The following is a 16612-nucleotide window of genomic DNA, read 5'->3' as shown; positions in this document are numbered from 1 at the left end:
GCTGAGGCGGGGGCTTGGGGCTGGGGGTCACAGCCCCAGGAGCCTCCTGGATGGAGGGACAAGGACCCCCTCCCGCGGTCCGAGGGCAGAAAGCCCAGAGCCTCGGGCTCACCTTCTCCTCCTTGCTCACGGCGCTGTGGCGGGCCAGCCTCTCCATGCGCCCTACGTAGATGGCACAGTCCTTCTCAATCTCCTTCAGCTCCTCCAAGGAGAAGATGACCGAGATGCGGGGCACGGGGATATCAGACCAACAGATGTAATGCTGCACGGGCAGAGAGCACGGTGACCCGCCCCATCCCTGGCACCATGCCCAGCCAACTCACACAAGCCACCAGCGCTCAAGATGTGCCCAGGGCCCCTGCCGGGAGGGTCTTACCCAAAGGAGTGGAGAGCTCCACACTGTGGGCCCCACAGCAGGGCAGGAAGCACTACTCCAAGCATGAAAGATCTTCCCAGGGCTGGGCCAAGAGCAAGGCCACGAGACCTGGCCACGCAGGTGTCTCCCTCCCCCACACTGGCCCACTTGGGGACAGGTCAGTGTCCCCACCACCCTTCACATGCCCCACCTAACTTTCTCACATCAGTCTGGGATGACGGCCTCCTGTGCATCCTCAGCTGAGTCAGGCCTTCATGGTCTGAAGGCAGTTTCCTGGTCTCTCCCTCTGCCCCTTCTGGCTAAATAACAATTCTCTGACCTCACCCTCACTTCTCCTCCTTGGTGGTCTTGGAGCGACTTTTCCTGGACCCTTTCCCTTTTCTTCATCCCACTTAAAACAAGGCTCAGAAACAAAATCACTACAAGCAAGAGGAAGCTCTTGGGAAGACCACAGGGATGGGTATCCACTGACAATGGTGCCCAGATCCCTGGGCGTGGCCTCGTGGCTTGGGGAAGGCAGCAAGACCAGCTTGCAGACGGGTGGCCACTCCTACACATCTGCCATACCAAAGTCTGCCAGAGAACCTGCCTGAGGAAAGGCGTGATCACTGTCCACCCTTCAAGGGTCTCCAGAGAGCCCTGACAGCATTGGGGTGGGCACCTCTGGGCAGGGCAGGAAGGAGCCGCCCCGCCCCCCACCCTGGAGGGAGAGTTGCTGCTACACCATCCCAGCTACTCACCTGAGGACAGCACAGCTTCAGTAGGTTGATGGTCTTCCCGCAGATGTAGACGTCATTGGCAACATGTTTCAGAAATGCAGGGACACAATCTTCTACTTCCTTGGAAATGAGCACGTAGCCATGTGTCCAGTAAAACTTATCTGCAGAATGGACACCGTTGAGACCTAAGAGCTAGTTGACGGTGTGACCCACAGGCATCCCAGGGAGAACCCGCTGATGAAGCAGGTGCCCACCCAACTGCACAGGGGCCGTCCCCGAACAGGCCTGTCCTCCAGAATGCCACCCCCTCCCAGTGGGCAGCCTCCACTTCAAGCTACTTCATAATGCCTTGCTCCAAAGGCAGCCCACTCTCCTCTGGGGCTGTGGCGCTCATTGGCAAAAGTTCAGCCCCCTAGCACCACCACCCTTGACTTCCTAGAGACAGCTCCTCTCTGCTCTCCAGGCCTAACACCCCCAGTGCCTCTGACCAATCTTCTATGGATGGCTTCATCTTTCTGGTCTCCCTCCAAGAACGCTCTGCGGCCTGCCAACAACCCTACTAAATTAAGGGCGGCACCTAGACCTGGGCACGATATCCTGGAGGTGGCCAGAGCACACAGAGTTTAGCAGGACTAGGCCCCTCCCCACCGTGGGCACTGCAAAGGTCACATCACCTTCCTTGGCCCCCATGACCAATGAGTGACCCCCACAAACTGTCCAGCTGTGTCCCCAACCCCTAACGCTCTAAAACTGTCCCAGTTAAGACATTCTCAGAATCACTAAACAAGGGACTCCCCTCCCATGCACACAAACACAAACCTAGTAGAGGGACAATGCACGACATTTAGCACAATCCCCTCCCCCAGACACACACACGCACACCTGCTATCTCACATACCACGGCAGCTGAGATATTCTTCATTTACTTGGATCATGAACTCGCCATAGACATCACGGAACACGCCACTGTACACCCAGTCGTGGATAAACCTGTGGGAAGAAGCTATTAGGGACCATGCCCATGGGTACTAGAGTGATGCCTGGCCTTGGCCCCTGGAAGTGGCCTGCACGGGGCAGGAAGGGGAGGGGGCACCTCTGGTTTTCTCATCCGTGCACTCACAGCAGGTTTCCCAGGAAACCAGACCCACTTTCTAGGCCGACCCAGCAGGTCTTCAAGACCAACATCCCTGCCAGAGCCAGGGTTTCACAGTCAACCAGAAACTCTGCTTATTTTGGATGGGTGTGGGGAAGGAAGAGGGAACATGTGCAGAGGAGCCTCGGTGGCTATGGGACTTGATGCCACAGACCTTCCATTTCACAGGCAATATTTGTGGCAGCTCCTCTTGTGGTGGCAAAGAACTAGATGTTGAGGGGATGCCTATCAATTGGGGAATGGCCACACAAGTTGTGGTATAGAAGTGTGATGGAGGGCAGCTAGATGGTGCAGTGGATAAAGCACTGGCCTTGGATTCAGGAGGACCTGAGTTCAAATCCAGCCTCAGGCACTTGACACTTAACTAGCTGTGTGACCCTGGGCAAGTCACTTAACCCTCATTGCCCTACAAAAACAAACAAACAAAAAAAGAAGTGTGATGGAATATTATTGGGCTGTAAGAAATGATGAGAAGGATGCTCAGAAAAACCTAGGAAGACTCATATGAACTGATGAAAAGTGAAGTGAGCAGAACCAGAACAGTGTACATCTGTTACTGTTGTTTAGTCGTCTTAGTCTTGTCTGACTCTTCATGACCCCATTTAGGGCTTTCTTGACAAACATCCTGGAGGGGTTGGCCATTTCCTTCTCCAGCCCATTTTAGAAATGAGGAAACTGAGGCAAACTTCCTGTACAAGGTCACACAGCTAATTAACTGTCTGAGGCTGGATTTGAACTCAGGTCTTCCTGACTTCAGGCCCTGCCACCTAGATGCCCCATTGTACACAAAAATAGCAATACTGTATGATGATCAACTGTGAATGACTTAGCTATTTTCAACAAGACAAAGATCCAAGAAAATTGCAAAGGACTCAAGATGAAAAATGTTATCCACCTCCAAAGAAACAGCTGGTGAAGCCTGAACACAGAATTGTTTCACTTTTTTTGCAACATGGCTAATGTGGAAATGTATCTTGCCTGACTTCACATGTAAAATGAATATCATATTGCTTGTCTTCTCAGTGTGTGAGAAAGGAACCAGAGGGAGAGAATTTAGAACTCAAAATTAAAAAAAATACATGTTAAAAATATTTTTTTCAGAAAAAAAAGAACTGTGGAGTATAGATGCTGAATGAACCATACTATTTCTTTTGGTTTTGGTGCTGTTGTTTTTTCTATTTTGAGGTTTTTCATCATTGCTCTGATTTTTCTCTTATAACTTGACTAATGCAGAAATAGGATTAATGTTATTATGTGTGTGTGTGTGTGTGTGTGTGTGTATATACATAACCTATATCAGATTACCTGCTTTCTAGGGGAGGGGGGAGGGAGGAGAGGGAGGGAGAAAAATCTGAAATTGTAAAGCTTGTACAAACAAAAGTTGAGAACTATCTTTACATGTAACGGGAAAAAAAATAAAATAATTTATTAATTAAAAAAAATTTTTTTAATTTTTTTCTTAAAGGAAGAAGAAGAAAAGGGGGAGGAGGGGAAGGGGGAGGAGGAAGGAGGGGGAGAGAGAGGAGGGGGAAGAGGGGAAAAGAGGGGGGAAAAGGGAGGGGGGAAAGAAGAGAGAGGGGAAGAAAGGAGAGGGGGAAGAAGAAAGGGAAGGGAAGAAGAAAGGGAAGGGGGGGGGAAGAAGAGTGGGAGGAAGGGGGGAAGAAGAGCAGGAGGAAGGAGGGAAGAAGAGCAGGAGGAAGGGGAGAAGAGAGGGGAGGAGGGAAAAGGGGAAGAGGGGAGAGGGGGAAAGAAAGGGGCTTTGCACTCCTGTGCTGGCCAGAGTGGCTGGAGGGGGTTGGGGTTGCCGCCTCTGTTCCCTTCTCCAAGTCCCCAGGGTCCCCGGGGTCCCTGAGCAGCAGTCACTCCCAGGGGCTCGCCCGGGCTCACCTGGTATAGGGCTCACAGCTGGCCTTCAACAGCGACAGCAGGACAGGGTAGTGCTCATTGCTGCAGTTATCCAGGGCCTCTTGGTACAGGTACGACAGCAGCTTCACTCCCTGGAGAGGGAACCACATTCCTCACTCCAGGCTGGATGTCCCGGCGTGAGCCCGAGAAGAGCAGGCAAGGCTGGGGCTGGTGGGCATTGGGCAGCAGGGGCCACCCTCCAGGGTCCCCTTCATGGAGGTGCTGCCTGGCTGAGCCCCACGGAAGCCCCCAGCCCATGCATGCACAGCAGGGAGAGAGGGGGTGGGGGCAGTGCAAGAGAATTCGGAAGAGCACTCACAGTTGGGAAGGAGGACCGGGCCCCTCCCTGGCTAAGCCCGGGAACGGCAGTGCCCACTCCACAGAGCTCGGCCAGATACCTAAGGGAGAGAGCCCACGTCAGTGTGGAGGGTCAGCCTAAAATGAAGGAGGGAGCAGACGACTTCTGAGTTCCCTTTCCCTCCTCTGGACTCGCTAAGATCGGAGGCCATCTAGCAAATGAAGACCGCCCTCAGTGGTCTCCAAGGCCTGCCCCCGGGCCAGCCCTGAGTGTGAGGCAGCCTTTAAATGCAGTGAGTGTGGAAGGGGATATGTGGGGGGACAGGAGGGGAGCGGGGGTGGGGGGTGCACACACCCAACAGGCCTAGATGCCTCTGCTCCCCCGCCCACCCAGCTTCAGCTGCACCCAAGGCTCCCTGGTTCATCCAAGGACTGGTCAGTACCACAAAGACTGGCTGTTCTCCTGCTCCCCACAGGCCTGACGTGCACTGCACAGCTCCCACAGAGGCCGGGGGCCAGCGCTGAGCACCTGAGAGCCTCCCACCTGAATGGGTAACCACTGTCTGACCACACCTGGGGCACAGGCTCAGGACAACCTAGCTGACCACAGCAAGGGGCCTCAACCACACTGCCTTCAGTGACTTAAAACCAGACACCATCAGAGTTGGACGAGAATTCAGGAGAACGTGCCACCCAATCCCCTTCTTTTATAGAGCAGCCGCCTCAGGTGCGGAGAGGCCAGAGCCCAGCTACCCAAGGCCAGGCCAGGCAGCACCCACTCACAAATACCCACAGCCCCAGGACCCGGTTAAGCTCAGCTGGGAGAATCAGATGACATGGTCTGGAAACGCCGTCCAAGGCTTTAGGTGCCCAGGCCCAGGGTCACGACAATGGGCCAGGAAGCTCACTGATAGGCTGGCAGCTGCAGGGCAGAGACCTTCCCCCACCTTCTGGCCTGGCAGACCCCCACCTTAACTGGCGCCCCAGCTTCTTAAAGAGGAAGCTAATGGTCAGCAGGCTCAAGGTGGGCGGTGTGGAGAGGACACAGGCTCGGTAATACTGCAGGTACTTCCGTAGGCCACTTGTAAAAGCCTGTGCAAAGAAACAGGTACGAACTCAGCGGGGTGGCTATGAGCACGGCTGCCCCAGGGACCCCCCATAGGGAAACCCAGCTGGAAAGCACGACTGCCACCTGCAAAATGGGCCCAGAAGCACCTGCCTGGAGGCACACAGTCGGTGCCTAATCAACGCTCGCTCCTCCCTGTAGGTCATTCTCCCCACAGCCACTGAAGCACAGGCCTGCTCGGGAAACCCCAAGGGCCCTTCACGCTCTCCCGGGAAGCAGAGGCATGAGAACTGGCAAGCCACCAGGCAAAAGCTCACAGACACGGAGCCTGCCCATGGTCATGCAGACTGGGTGAGGCCAAGCCAGGAGCTGCCCCGTGGCTCCCAGGTCAAGGGTGGCTGCCCGGGCTTCACAGCCCTCTGCCAGGAACAGTTGTGCTGTGCCCAGTATCTGCTGCAGAGCTGCGTGCCCACGCTTGAGGGGCTCCCAGAGTGTAGGGGAGGAAGCCCCCATGCTAGGAGCTCCCCAGAGCCAAGCAGGCACACTCGAGTCTAGACCCAAACTCTGGGAGATCCGGCAATTACCGTGAATGAGGACTCAGAAAGCCCAATTCTGGGGCACCCAGGGCTGCTGGGTAGGGCCCACGAACACCCTGGAGGGGGAGGCCTCTGCTGAGTCCTGCCCCGTGGGGGGCCCCCACAGAGGGTGGGTGAAGCCTTCAGGAGAGGAGGGCCCCAGACTCATGGAGGTCCGAGGAGCCAGTGGCATCCTGCCCCCTCCCCACTCTGCATTCAAATCCAGGCCCGGGAGGCCAGAGCTGTGGCTCCTGGCTGGGGTCCTACTGAGCTTGGCACTGCCGCCAGGGCCGCTGGGCTGCATCTGTGACTGAGCACAGCGCCACCACCCACCCTCACGCCTCCCAGGTACCCGCCCTCGGGGATTCCTCAGGACCCTGGGCTCTGGGTCTGTCACAGCCTCTCTCTTCCAGGAGCGCAGCCTTTAGGCCTCGCCATCACGTGGAGGCTCGCTGGGCCCAGCAGAGGCAGCGCATTCAGTGGGGACGTGTCACCCGCATCCAGCCTCCCCACTGCGTGACCACAGCCTCCCCAGAACTGTCCCTGGCCGTGTGCCTGGTACACACACCTGGAACACGAGTCCCTGGCTGTAGGAGGAATCCAGAACCGGCTGGAGGGAGAAGTGGCTGAGGCGGGTGTAGTGCGTGCCGTACTCGGCAACCTCGGACAGGAGGCTGCTCATGTTCTGCGGAGACGTTCCTGACACGTAGACACCTTGTTTCACCTCAAACACCTGGCTGGCCTGCATGGGAGAGGGCACGGGTCTTTACACAGCCCCCAGGAGAGGAACCCCCCAATAGCTCAGGAATACTTCTGAGAGCGGGAAAGGATCTTTGGGCCATGGAGCTCAGCCCTCCCTTTTACAGAGAAGGAAGCTGAGGCCTGAAGAACTAAGAAGTGCCAGGCACGGGAGGGAGCCCAGGGCTTCTCTGAAGAGGCCCCACCCTGCCTGACACCCCCCTACCAAGAACACCCGAGGTGACCTTCTCAGACTGAGGGCCTGCAGAAAACACAAATTAAGTTTGGAATAAAAGCTGAACCTACAAAAACAAGTCAGAAAACATTCTCAAAAACACAGCATTTCTGCCTCAGGGGCGGCCTGGTTCAGCCCCCACCTCACCAGGAGATGGCCGCCACAGCCACCTCTAAACGTTCTGTCTCTTCTCTGGGACATGCCTCCCGAGTCCTTCCAGACAGCCTCAGACAACATTGGCTTTTTCTTTTTTAACTAGTAAAGGTGAGAGCCTTGGGTGGTGGTGGCGGGGGGTGGGGGGGAGGGGGTTAGTGGTGCCCACCCTCACCCCCAGAAAAAGAGAAAGGAAAGAAGGGCATTGGAGCCCTTTTTAAAACCACAGAAAGCACAAGGAAATTCAGAAGTAAACAAAGACAAGTAGGACAGCCTCGAAAGCGGCAGAATGAATGTATTCCACATGGAAATGCTTGTGGGATTTTTTGGCACTCAAAGGAGTGGCCAGTTTCCGGCCCTTGCCTTCCCGGCTGCCCTATGATGAGGAGGTCCTCCCCTATGTCAGCATCCTTCCTAAATGGTGATGGCCTGGACTGAACACCCCCTGCAGGCCCTGCCACAGCCTTGCTCACACCCATGCTAAGAGGCTGCCAGGCCACCATCCCAACAAAGGCCCAGACCCCCGCCCCACCTCAGAACCACAGAAAACCCCACGGCCGTCGTCCCTCTCACCTGACTGAGGGAGAAGGTGGCCGACACGACCCCGATGAGCACGTTCAGGACGTCCTTGACCAGCTCCCTCTCCTTCATCAGAAACAGGGGGGGCAGCTGGAGCAGGCCACTGTGCAGAAGCTGCAGCTCACCTTCGCGGAGGCGGTAAAACATGTCAAAGGCTTCTCTCCCGGCCTCCGTGAGGTATGGCTCCTCTTTATTCCCGGGTGGGCTGTGGAGGAAAGGATGGCCGTCTGAGTGCCGGTCCAGTTCATCCACTACTCACCGCAAATGAGGGAGTGGGTGAGCGTTCTCGGGGCTGCAGAGCTCTGGGCCCAAAGGGGGAGGGGTAAAAGCCCGCCGGAGATGACCACGTCTCCGTGGTCACAAGGTCTCTTTCACTTCTGTGAGGAAAGGGAACCTCAAAAACCCAGAACTGGCTCGAACAACCTGAGTTAACCCCCTTGTTAAGAGATGAGGAAACTGAGGTCAAGAGAGAAAGTGAGCGAGTGGCAGAGGAAAGACTGGAAGCCAGGCCCCCCTTCCTGCTGACCCCTTCCCTGAACGCGGGACCACTGCCTGCCTTGCTTGGGGGTCACCAAGATGCCCTTGTGAGGCTCACAGAAACTTCCATGAGGTATTTTAAACACAAATGCGCGTCTCCAGCGGGGGTAGACAGAGGGCAATTGACTGAAGCAGCACCACATCTCATCATTCGCTCCCGTTCAAACGTGCCGGCCATTACAGCCGCAGCTGTTCTTTCTGAAGGCCTGGACAGCCGGGGTGGAATCGTGCCTCAATAGCTAAATTCATGGCTATAAAATGGGTGAAACAACACTTAGCTCTGAAGTTGCTGAAGGTAATAACCAACTTGTTCTATGTAAAGCACTTCCTGTTGTCACAATGCTTCCTTATGGGGTACAGTGGCTAATTTTTTACCTTGATAAACTGAGCTGGTAACAAATAGAAATGTACGGGGAGGCTGTACTGTATCTTTTATCTGCCTCCCTATGGGCAGGGAAGTCAAAGGAAAGGAAAAATCTAATCCAATCCAACAAACGTGTCACGTTCTCCTACTAACATGTGAAAAATCCAGCTCGATAATCTTTGACTAAGCTCCTACTATGCGCCAGACACTGGGTTAAGGGCTAGGAAAAGCAGGAAGTCATGAGACTATACTACAGACCGCTCTGCCAGATGGAAGCCACAGATGACGCTGTCCTAATGTAGCACGTGCTTAATAAACATTTGCTAAATTAATGTGAAAGAGTGGCTGGGTACTGTGCAGTGCACAGAGTGCCAGGCCTGGAGTCAGGAAGACCCGGGTTCAAATCAAGCCGCAGACAGGTAAATAACTGTGTGACCCTGGGCAAGTTGCTTCACCCTGCCTGCCTCAGTTCCCTCATCTGTAAAGCGGGCTGGAGAAGGAAATGGCAAACCACTCCAGTGTCCTTGCCAAGGCAATCCCAAATGGGGTCACAGAGAGTCAGACACAACTGGACCGATTAAAGTGAAGTGAGTTTACGTTAGAGAACCTACATCCCTGATAGAGTGCAGACGCCCGGAGTCTTCACCTTTGGGAATGCGGCCTGGAAGTCTCATCGTGTTAAGCACTAACTTCCTTTGCTAACCATGTGCTCATCTCTCAGCTGGTGGAGGAAGAAATGAGAGGAAGTGCTCATTCAACTTAACAAGGGGAATTGTGAAAATCCAGCATTTAAGTTCCCCAAACCAAGTGCACAAGGAAAAGATGAGGAGACTGGACTTGACGCCGACTGAGGTGGCAAAGCTGATGAGCTCGGGCAGAGCCGAGACGGGGCCCTGCCTGCCAGGAGCTGGAGGCAGTCTCCAGCCTTGGCCCCCAAGCAAAGCAGGTGGAGCCCCCAGGCTGGTGCTGGCCAGGGCTCCTCAGCTCTGACCACATGCAGAGCAGGAATCAGGAGGAGAAGAGGCCTTGAAATGAGCCAGGACAGGATCAGCTCACTGAAGCACTGGGGATTCACCACCTCATCGGGAGGAAGGCCTGATGGTCATCACACAAAGCAATAACCACCAACCGGAGCAGCGCACGGCTCTGACACGGACAGAGCGCTTTCCTCACAGCTCTGGCAGGGAGGCAGCACAAGCATCACTGGCCCAGCTCCCATCTGAGGCTGGAGAGACCACGCCCAGGGCCACACAGCTAGCCCTGCCTGGGGAGGGAGGCTCTGGGGCCTGACCCAAGTCCAGGAAGAGGTGGTGGAAGTCAGTGAGAAGCAGACTCGGGTCACTGTTACAGGAGGCACTTACTGGTGAATAATTTCATACCCAAACAGGGCAACATTGTTATTCCTGAGTTCAACATAACATACTTGGAAACAAAAAAACAGAAGTTTACAGTTTCACGGACAACTGTCTTCTCTGTGCTTTCTCGACTGCGCTTTCATGCTGGCTGGTGACTGAGTTCACGATAAAAAAGAAGATTTAGATGTAAAATTTTTAAACTAAAAAAATAATTTCAGGTTCAGCTAGATGGCGCAGTGGATAAAGCACCGGCCCTGGATTCAGGAGGACCTGAGTTTAAATCTGGCCTCAGACACTTGATACTTACTAGCTGTGTGACCCTGGGCAAGTCACTTAACCCTCACTGCCCCCCCCCCAATCATTTCAATTCCCCAAATGGTCCTTGGGCATCTGCTCTGGGTGAAGCGCCACACTAGGTACTAGTCGGGATATAAGGACAGGAAAGTCCCCAGCCTGAAGGACCTTACAATCAAGTATTTTAAAAGGCTGTAGTCACTGTGTGGCCCCTGCCCCACTCAGGCAGAAGCCGATCCAGGAAGGAGCTAAGGCAGCAGACAAGGACGGGACCCCACCAAACCTCTGGGATCCAGCTCATAAGATGGGATGACCACAGAAAAGCAGATTTTGGCCCTTGCTGGGATGGGTCCTATCCAGAGCGTGCGCAGCCACACTTCTGAACTCTAAGTTAGGAGCCTACATGGCTTCAAATCCTGCCTCTGACACCAGTCAGTGTGTGAGCCTGTTATCTCATCTGTAAAATGGGGTTGAGAAGCCACAGCTCCCAGCTCCACTGAGACCACAGAGACCTTCTTCGTCGGCTCTCCCTCATCTGGGAGAATTCCACTCCAGGGCAGACTCCCAGCCATTTCCATCTCTTGGCTGTCCTTAAACAAGCTTTGTTGGGACAACAGCGAGCCCAGAACAGATTGCAGCCCAATCTGAGTCAAGGACAGCAAAGGAGGCTCCTTCCTCACTGCCCAGATGGGGCCCAGGACTCCCACATACCATCAAGAGGCCCACGTACAGAAGGCATCCCACCTACCAGCCAATTCTCTCCCAGCATCTGCGTTTGCTGGGCTCGTAGGTCAGCACGGCATCCCAGAGGTCAATGTCTGGGGTCATGCTGGGCTCTGACTGGGAGTCAGGTGTCAGATTGGACGCTGATTGGAACCCCTCATCTTCTGACTGATCGATGCTCTGAGGAACCTGTGGACCACCAAGAAGAACGGAATCACCATTGAGGCCTTTCTGCTTTCCAAAGGGTCACCTTGCATCTGGCTAGACTCCAGAGGGGGCCACCTGGAGCCACATGGCATTCTCTTTTTTTCTGTTTGCTCAAGGCTCTCACAAACGAAAAACACGGGCAAGATGGGGCCAGTCTCAAGCAATAGCAGAGCTCTTTCTGATTTCATGCAGAGAATGTACAGACTCAGATGCCCTCCCCCCAAAGCATCATTCCTCCTTAGGGATTAAAGGCATTAGCCTAAGTCTGTCCTCTTTTCTATTTCCACGTATTACATCCCGTCAGCTACAGAAGGTCTCTGAAGGAACAATGGCTTATGAAACCCATGCCGATCACTGTTTGAGACCACTTGTAACCTCAGAGAAGCTTGGCTGCAAGCATGGGTGGCCAGAAGGGTATGCAAAAGGCTGAGCAGGACGGAGTTCCCCCAACCCCCATATATCCTGGGGATCCTCTACTCAGAATCCCTCAGGACCGTGCGGCTACCAGGACCAACCAAGGCTTCCAAAAGGAATTCTGGGGTAGTTAGGTGGCACTGCAGTGGATGGAGCACTGTATCAGGAGGACCTGAGTTCAAATCCATCCTCAGATACTTACTAGCTGTGTGACCCTGGGCAAGTCACTTAATACCAATTATGTCCAAAAGGATAAAAAAAAAAGTCTAAAAAAAGGGGGGGGGGATTATTTGGGGTTGCTCTGGATACCAAGTATCCTACAGGGTCCCTGCAGAGGATGAGCCAGGGGCAGCACCTGATGGAGGCACTGGTGTCTCCCAGAGGCCGTCAGGAGATGGCACAAAGGCCATCCCATCCACTGAGCCAGGAGCTTCAGACTGCTGGGAGGTCAGTGGGCGCTCCTTGAGAGCAGCAGACAGGGCTGGGCTTTCTATCTGCAGTCCCAGCCCTTAGCACCATGCTGGGCACATAGTAGGCACTTAATGAGTCTTTTTCATCTGTTTGTGCATTGGCAGAAAGGACAAAAAGGACAGAACCTAACCCCTCTTGATTCTAGTGCCTTCCCTTGGTTACTATTTCCTATTTGTCCTGTATGGAGCCTGCTTGGTATACGTTTGTTTGTCTTCCCGTTAGATTGTAAGCTCCTTGAGGGCAGGGACTAATTTTTGCCTATTTTTGGATCCCCAGTGTTTAACACAGTGCCTGGTATGTAGTAGGTGCCTAATAAATGTTTAATAACACCTGAGTGAGGAAAGTTCTTCTACCATCTACCATCTTTTCTACCATCTACCATCTTTTCTGCAACTTGGGAGTCAGGGAGCAGCCCAGAGCCCTGCGAAGTTATGTTATGTGGGTGCTCAGGGGCACATAGGCATCGCAGTCTAGATGTAGGTATAAGAACAATACAGACTTCTGCTAAGAGCTCTCTGAGGCCCACGAACCCTCGGCTCCCATACTTGGATGGCAAGGCCTGACGAGTCAGCGTTGTCTGGAACAGGCGGCAGGTCCAGCTTGACGTCCATGTCGTAGGTGCGGCTGTGTGCCAGGGCCCCGAAGAGTGAGCCGTGGGTCTCTCTCTCGAACCTGTCCACACCAGGGTAGTTCTGGGCAAAGAGCCCGATGGAGGGCAGGCTGGTGCCCGGCGCAGCCTCCATCACCTGCAGCGTCTTCTGGATCACCTCCTGGCATTGCTGCTCTTCGCTGGCGATCAGGAAGCGCACGTCGGCCTCAAACATGCTCACATCGTAGCAATCGTAGCCCTGATATTTGACGTTCCTCCCCACATGCTTGTTGTTTAGGAAGTAGTCTCTTTTCTGAGGGAGGAGCTGTGGCGGGCCGCTCCCGGCCAGGTGCACCAAGAGGTCCAGCACGGCCCTGACATCAGCCAGCGGCAGGCCCAGGGCAGGAGCCGCCTCCAGGCCCTCCACCAGCTCCTCCAGCCTGTCAGCGTCAGGCCCCAGGCCCCCAACCCGCAAGTTGAAGGACAACATGAGGATTTTGTTCTTCACTGGAAGCTGGGACCCGGCTGATGGTGGCTTGTGGCCCTCGTCCTGAAAGAGGTCCATGAAAAGGGTGTCATAGACTGCCCTTTTCAGGCCCTGCTTGGCCTTGCTCATGTTGGCCCCACGCCTGCCAGGGTGGGCTTTGCGGGGCACATGCCCCAGGTGCGCCTCACAGAGCTCATTGAACAGCTGGGTGATGCTGGCCATGTCCACCGGCTCTCTCGGGTCTGCAGCAAGTCACGGGGGAGGGGAGGCGGCTCTGAAAGATACCGAGAGAATGATTCCTCTCTATTGCAACCCCCCACGCAGACCCCCAAAACTCTGCAGGGCCCAGGGGCAGAGACTGAGGGGACAGACCGGAGGGTGGGTCCAGCCTTTGAAACATCTGCTGAGTTGGGCTGAAGGACCAGGGCGGAGAGAGGGAAGGGGAGGGCCCCAGCAGGGGAAACCAGACTCCCAGCTTGGGGGGGCGGGGGAGAGGACTTGGCAGAGCCAGGGCCAAACTAGTCAGGGGCACGGAAGGGGCACGAAGAGAGGAGCGGGGCGGGCAGGCCCTCCGCATCCTGGGACCCTGGAAGAGGCTTTCCTGGAGCTGCTTCCGGTGGGGAGGGCGACAGGGTCACGTCTTTAAGGGAAGGGAGGTTGAGGGACTTGCCCACCCGCGGTAAGGCCCTCACCCCTCCGGGGGCCCTCCCAGCGCGCGGCCCGCCCGTGTCGGGGTCTCATCTCAAGACAAGGAGGGTCCCGGAGGTGCCAGAGCCGGGGGCTGCCCGACGAAGCCTGGCCCGAGGGAATGAAGGAATGAATGAATGAATGAGTGAATGAATGAACGAGGGGGTGGGGCTGGCGGGGAGGGGCGATCCGCTCCCGTGGGCGGACCCCGCCACTAGGGACCCGAGAGGCGGGGTGGGATCGCCATGGAACGATCTCTAAGCGCTCCGGGGCCCGGCCCCCGCCCCATAATCCCCAGCTGAACCGAGGACTCACCGCAGCAAACAGCCTGGAGCATCTCTCAACGCGGGCGGGCGCAGGATGATGACGTCAGACGCGGAGGACGCCAGCACGCTATTGACGTTCCGCCAAATCCCGCGCTCCACGGGCGGTAGGAGGAACCACGTGACCAGGAGGTGCTTTCGCTGTATAGGGCCTGCGCGCGCTGCGGTCACGTGACCCAGGAGGGCCTACGCACGCTGCTGAACCACGTGACCCCAGAGGCCCTGTCACTATACTACGACTGAGCAAGAAGCTGGTTCTTGGGACCCAGAAAGCTCCGCCCCACGCAGGACAGCGTCAGCTCGGAAGGCCTTTATTAAGTAAAGTTTTAAAGTAAAAGTGGACACGCCCGTCCCTGCTCAAGAGCTGCCCTAGCTCCCCAGTGCCCCTAAAGAAGATAGCTGTCCTGTGCCTAGTTTTCAGAGCGCCATGCCCCTGAAAAGTACTATGTTCTCCCACTCACTGCCCGTCTTTTGCTCTCGTGGGACCCTGTGCCCAGAGCGCCGCCCCTCCCCCTCTCAGGCCCTTGAGTTCCTCCACACCCCCTCCTTGCCACCTCTTCCAGGAAGCCTTCCTGGACTCAGGGGAGAAGTCCCACAGGGGTCTCCATTGTCCAGTACTCCCCCCACTACAGAGTCCAAAGAATATAAGATCCGGTAGGACTGGGCAGCCTGGGCCTAAATTGTGTGTCTCACTCAAAACAAAGCTCTATACCTAGTAGGCACTTTATAAATGGTGGATGAATAGATGTGTTATGGGCTGGGGTACCTCATTTGAATGGCCCTGGGCACCCCAGAAATTTTCTGGGGTACATCAAAGAACCTTCTCCTTGAGAAACTAAACCAAAGAACCGACACACTTAAAGGGATAAGTGGCACCAAATCAGGACTGAATTAGCCCCAGGACCACCACCCTTCATTCCAGTATACCCCCACCCCTGGGGAGATAAAATTAGGTGTGGCTGCTGCCTTTGTGGCAGGAGAGGGGGCGGGGGGAGAGAGAGAGAGAGAGAGAGAGAGAGAGAGAGAGAGAGAGAGTGAGAGATGGCTTGAGAGATCCGCAGCCACCCCTCACCCAATTCCCCTAGTCACCAACAGTGGGGGATGGTCCCCCCCCATAGGGGAACTTTCCACAGTCAGATGATCACTCCATCGGACCACCATCGGACCTCTATAAAAGTATCTGCCAGTCTCCTGTTCAAGGAGATTGATATCTCAGAGCCACACCTCTGTGCCTTGCCTTCTCCCCATGAGAAGTCCAAGGATTTCTCTCTTGGTTTCCTTTTCCTACCACCCTAAATAAACTATTATTTTATTGTAATTGGATTTGTGTGCAAGGGTGTAATTCTTTAAAGAGGAATTCCTAAGGACCCCTATCCCAAACCCCCATCTATTTCCCCCATAACAGATGGATGGATGGATGGATGATGGGTGGGCCAAGATTGGTTGGGGTAAAACAAAGAACAAACAGGCACACAGTAGGGCCTTAGTTTGTATTTCCTATTGAGCTCTACCAGGCCAGGCCTCCTGAGAGGCAGAGGCAAAGGTCATTTTTTCAAGGTTTTACTGTCCCAAAGATGAGTGGTAGATTAATTTTGAGAGAAAAGACTATATTTGGACTCTTCTTAGAGCCCTAATGGCAGAGTGGGTCCAGTTTCAGGCCCTGCAGCTTTGTGGCCCAAACCTCCTAGTAGGGGGCTACTTAGCACACAAAGCTCTGAGGAGCTGAGGCTCCTGGGTCTTAGGCCTGAGCAGGACGCCTGGGTTTTGTGGGCTGGGCTGGGTGTTCACCTTGAGATACCCAAGGTGAACCCCCATATGACTCAGAGCCCAAGTCCTGACTCGAGTTTTGTTTTGAAAGGTTACATTTACACTAGTACCATTTAGTAGGGAATATGGATGTTCTTACTCCAGCAAAGAGTGGGGGCTTAAGGCTGTGTTAGAAACACAGCTAACCATTCTTTGTATTGCACAGCTCGAGGAGTGGCAGCTCATGGGTTGCTAAGAGGTCACTGTTCAAAAACCCCAAGCAGCAGTTAGTGGGAAAAGACTTCGCCCACCTTGAGGAGAATAAGCACTCTTCTAATCGTGCTAGAGAAGTACACTATAGAGAAGGGACTCACCTCTATTTATACCCCTCAAGGGGTCTCCTCCAACCAATTACATTAAGGCATTTCAATACCCCTCATTTACATACTTCCCCTCCATCAACACACAGCATAACAATATCAACCAATCAGATTGTACCAAGTAGACCAGTCACAGTACTAGAAACTAGTCAGATGGTCCCAGTTGACCAATCAGATTTTACAAACCACGATGCCAGGCCCTAACCTATTCTGGGCAAGAGTGTTGGCTCCCCCTCAGA

The 16612-nt window shown here is 54.6% G+C and overlaps 1 protein-coding gene across 3 annotated transcripts in view; it reads right to left on the bottom strand.

Moving 5' to 3' along the window:
• TUBGCP6 (tubulin gamma complex associated protein 6) overlaps nucleotides 1–14374 on the bottom strand; it is a 36336-nt gene extending 21962 nt beyond the window's left edge. For 2 of the 3 annotated variants that reach the window (XM_043965427.1, XM_043965430.1), the window contains exons 1-11: nucleotides 14240–14374; nucleotides 12707–13511; nucleotides 11095–11258; nucleotides 7791–8001; nucleotides 6660–6833; nucleotides 5421–5542; nucleotides 4473–4551; nucleotides 4136–4245; nucleotides 1994–2085; nucleotides 1117–1256; nucleotides 113–262 (exon numbers count right to left, since the gene is read on the bottom strand). In XM_043965427.1, the coding sequence (XP_043821362.1) occupies nucleotides 113–262; nucleotides 1117–1256; nucleotides 1994–2085; nucleotides 4136–4245; nucleotides 4473–4551; nucleotides 5421–5542; nucleotides 6660–6833; nucleotides 7791–8001; nucleotides 11095–11258; nucleotides 12707–13459 (1995 nt within the window). In that variant the 5' untranslated portion in view covers nucleotides 13460–13511; nucleotides 14240–14374. Of the gene's footprint in view, nucleotides 1–112; nucleotides 263–1116; nucleotides 1257–1993; nucleotides 2086–4135; nucleotides 4246–4472; nucleotides 4552–5420; nucleotides 5543–6659; nucleotides 6834–7790; nucleotides 8002–11094; nucleotides 11259–12706; nucleotides 13512–13907; nucleotides 14033–14239 lie in introns of all 3 variants that reach the window. The other variant, XM_043965428.1, reaches the window with a different exon arrangement.
• Nucleotides 14375–16612: the final 2238 nt, after the last annotated feature.

This window comes from Dromiciops gliroides, chromosome 5, assembly GCF_019393635.1.
Source record: "Dromiciops gliroides isolate mDroGli1 chromosome 5, mDroGli1.pri, whole genome shotgun sequence".
Lineage (NCBI taxonomy): Eukaryota > Metazoa > Chordata > Mammalia > Microbiotheria > Microbiotheriidae > Dromiciops > Dromiciops gliroides.
Note: the sequence above shows the minus strand (reverse complement) of the source record. Positions and strands in the feature narration are given on the sequence as shown.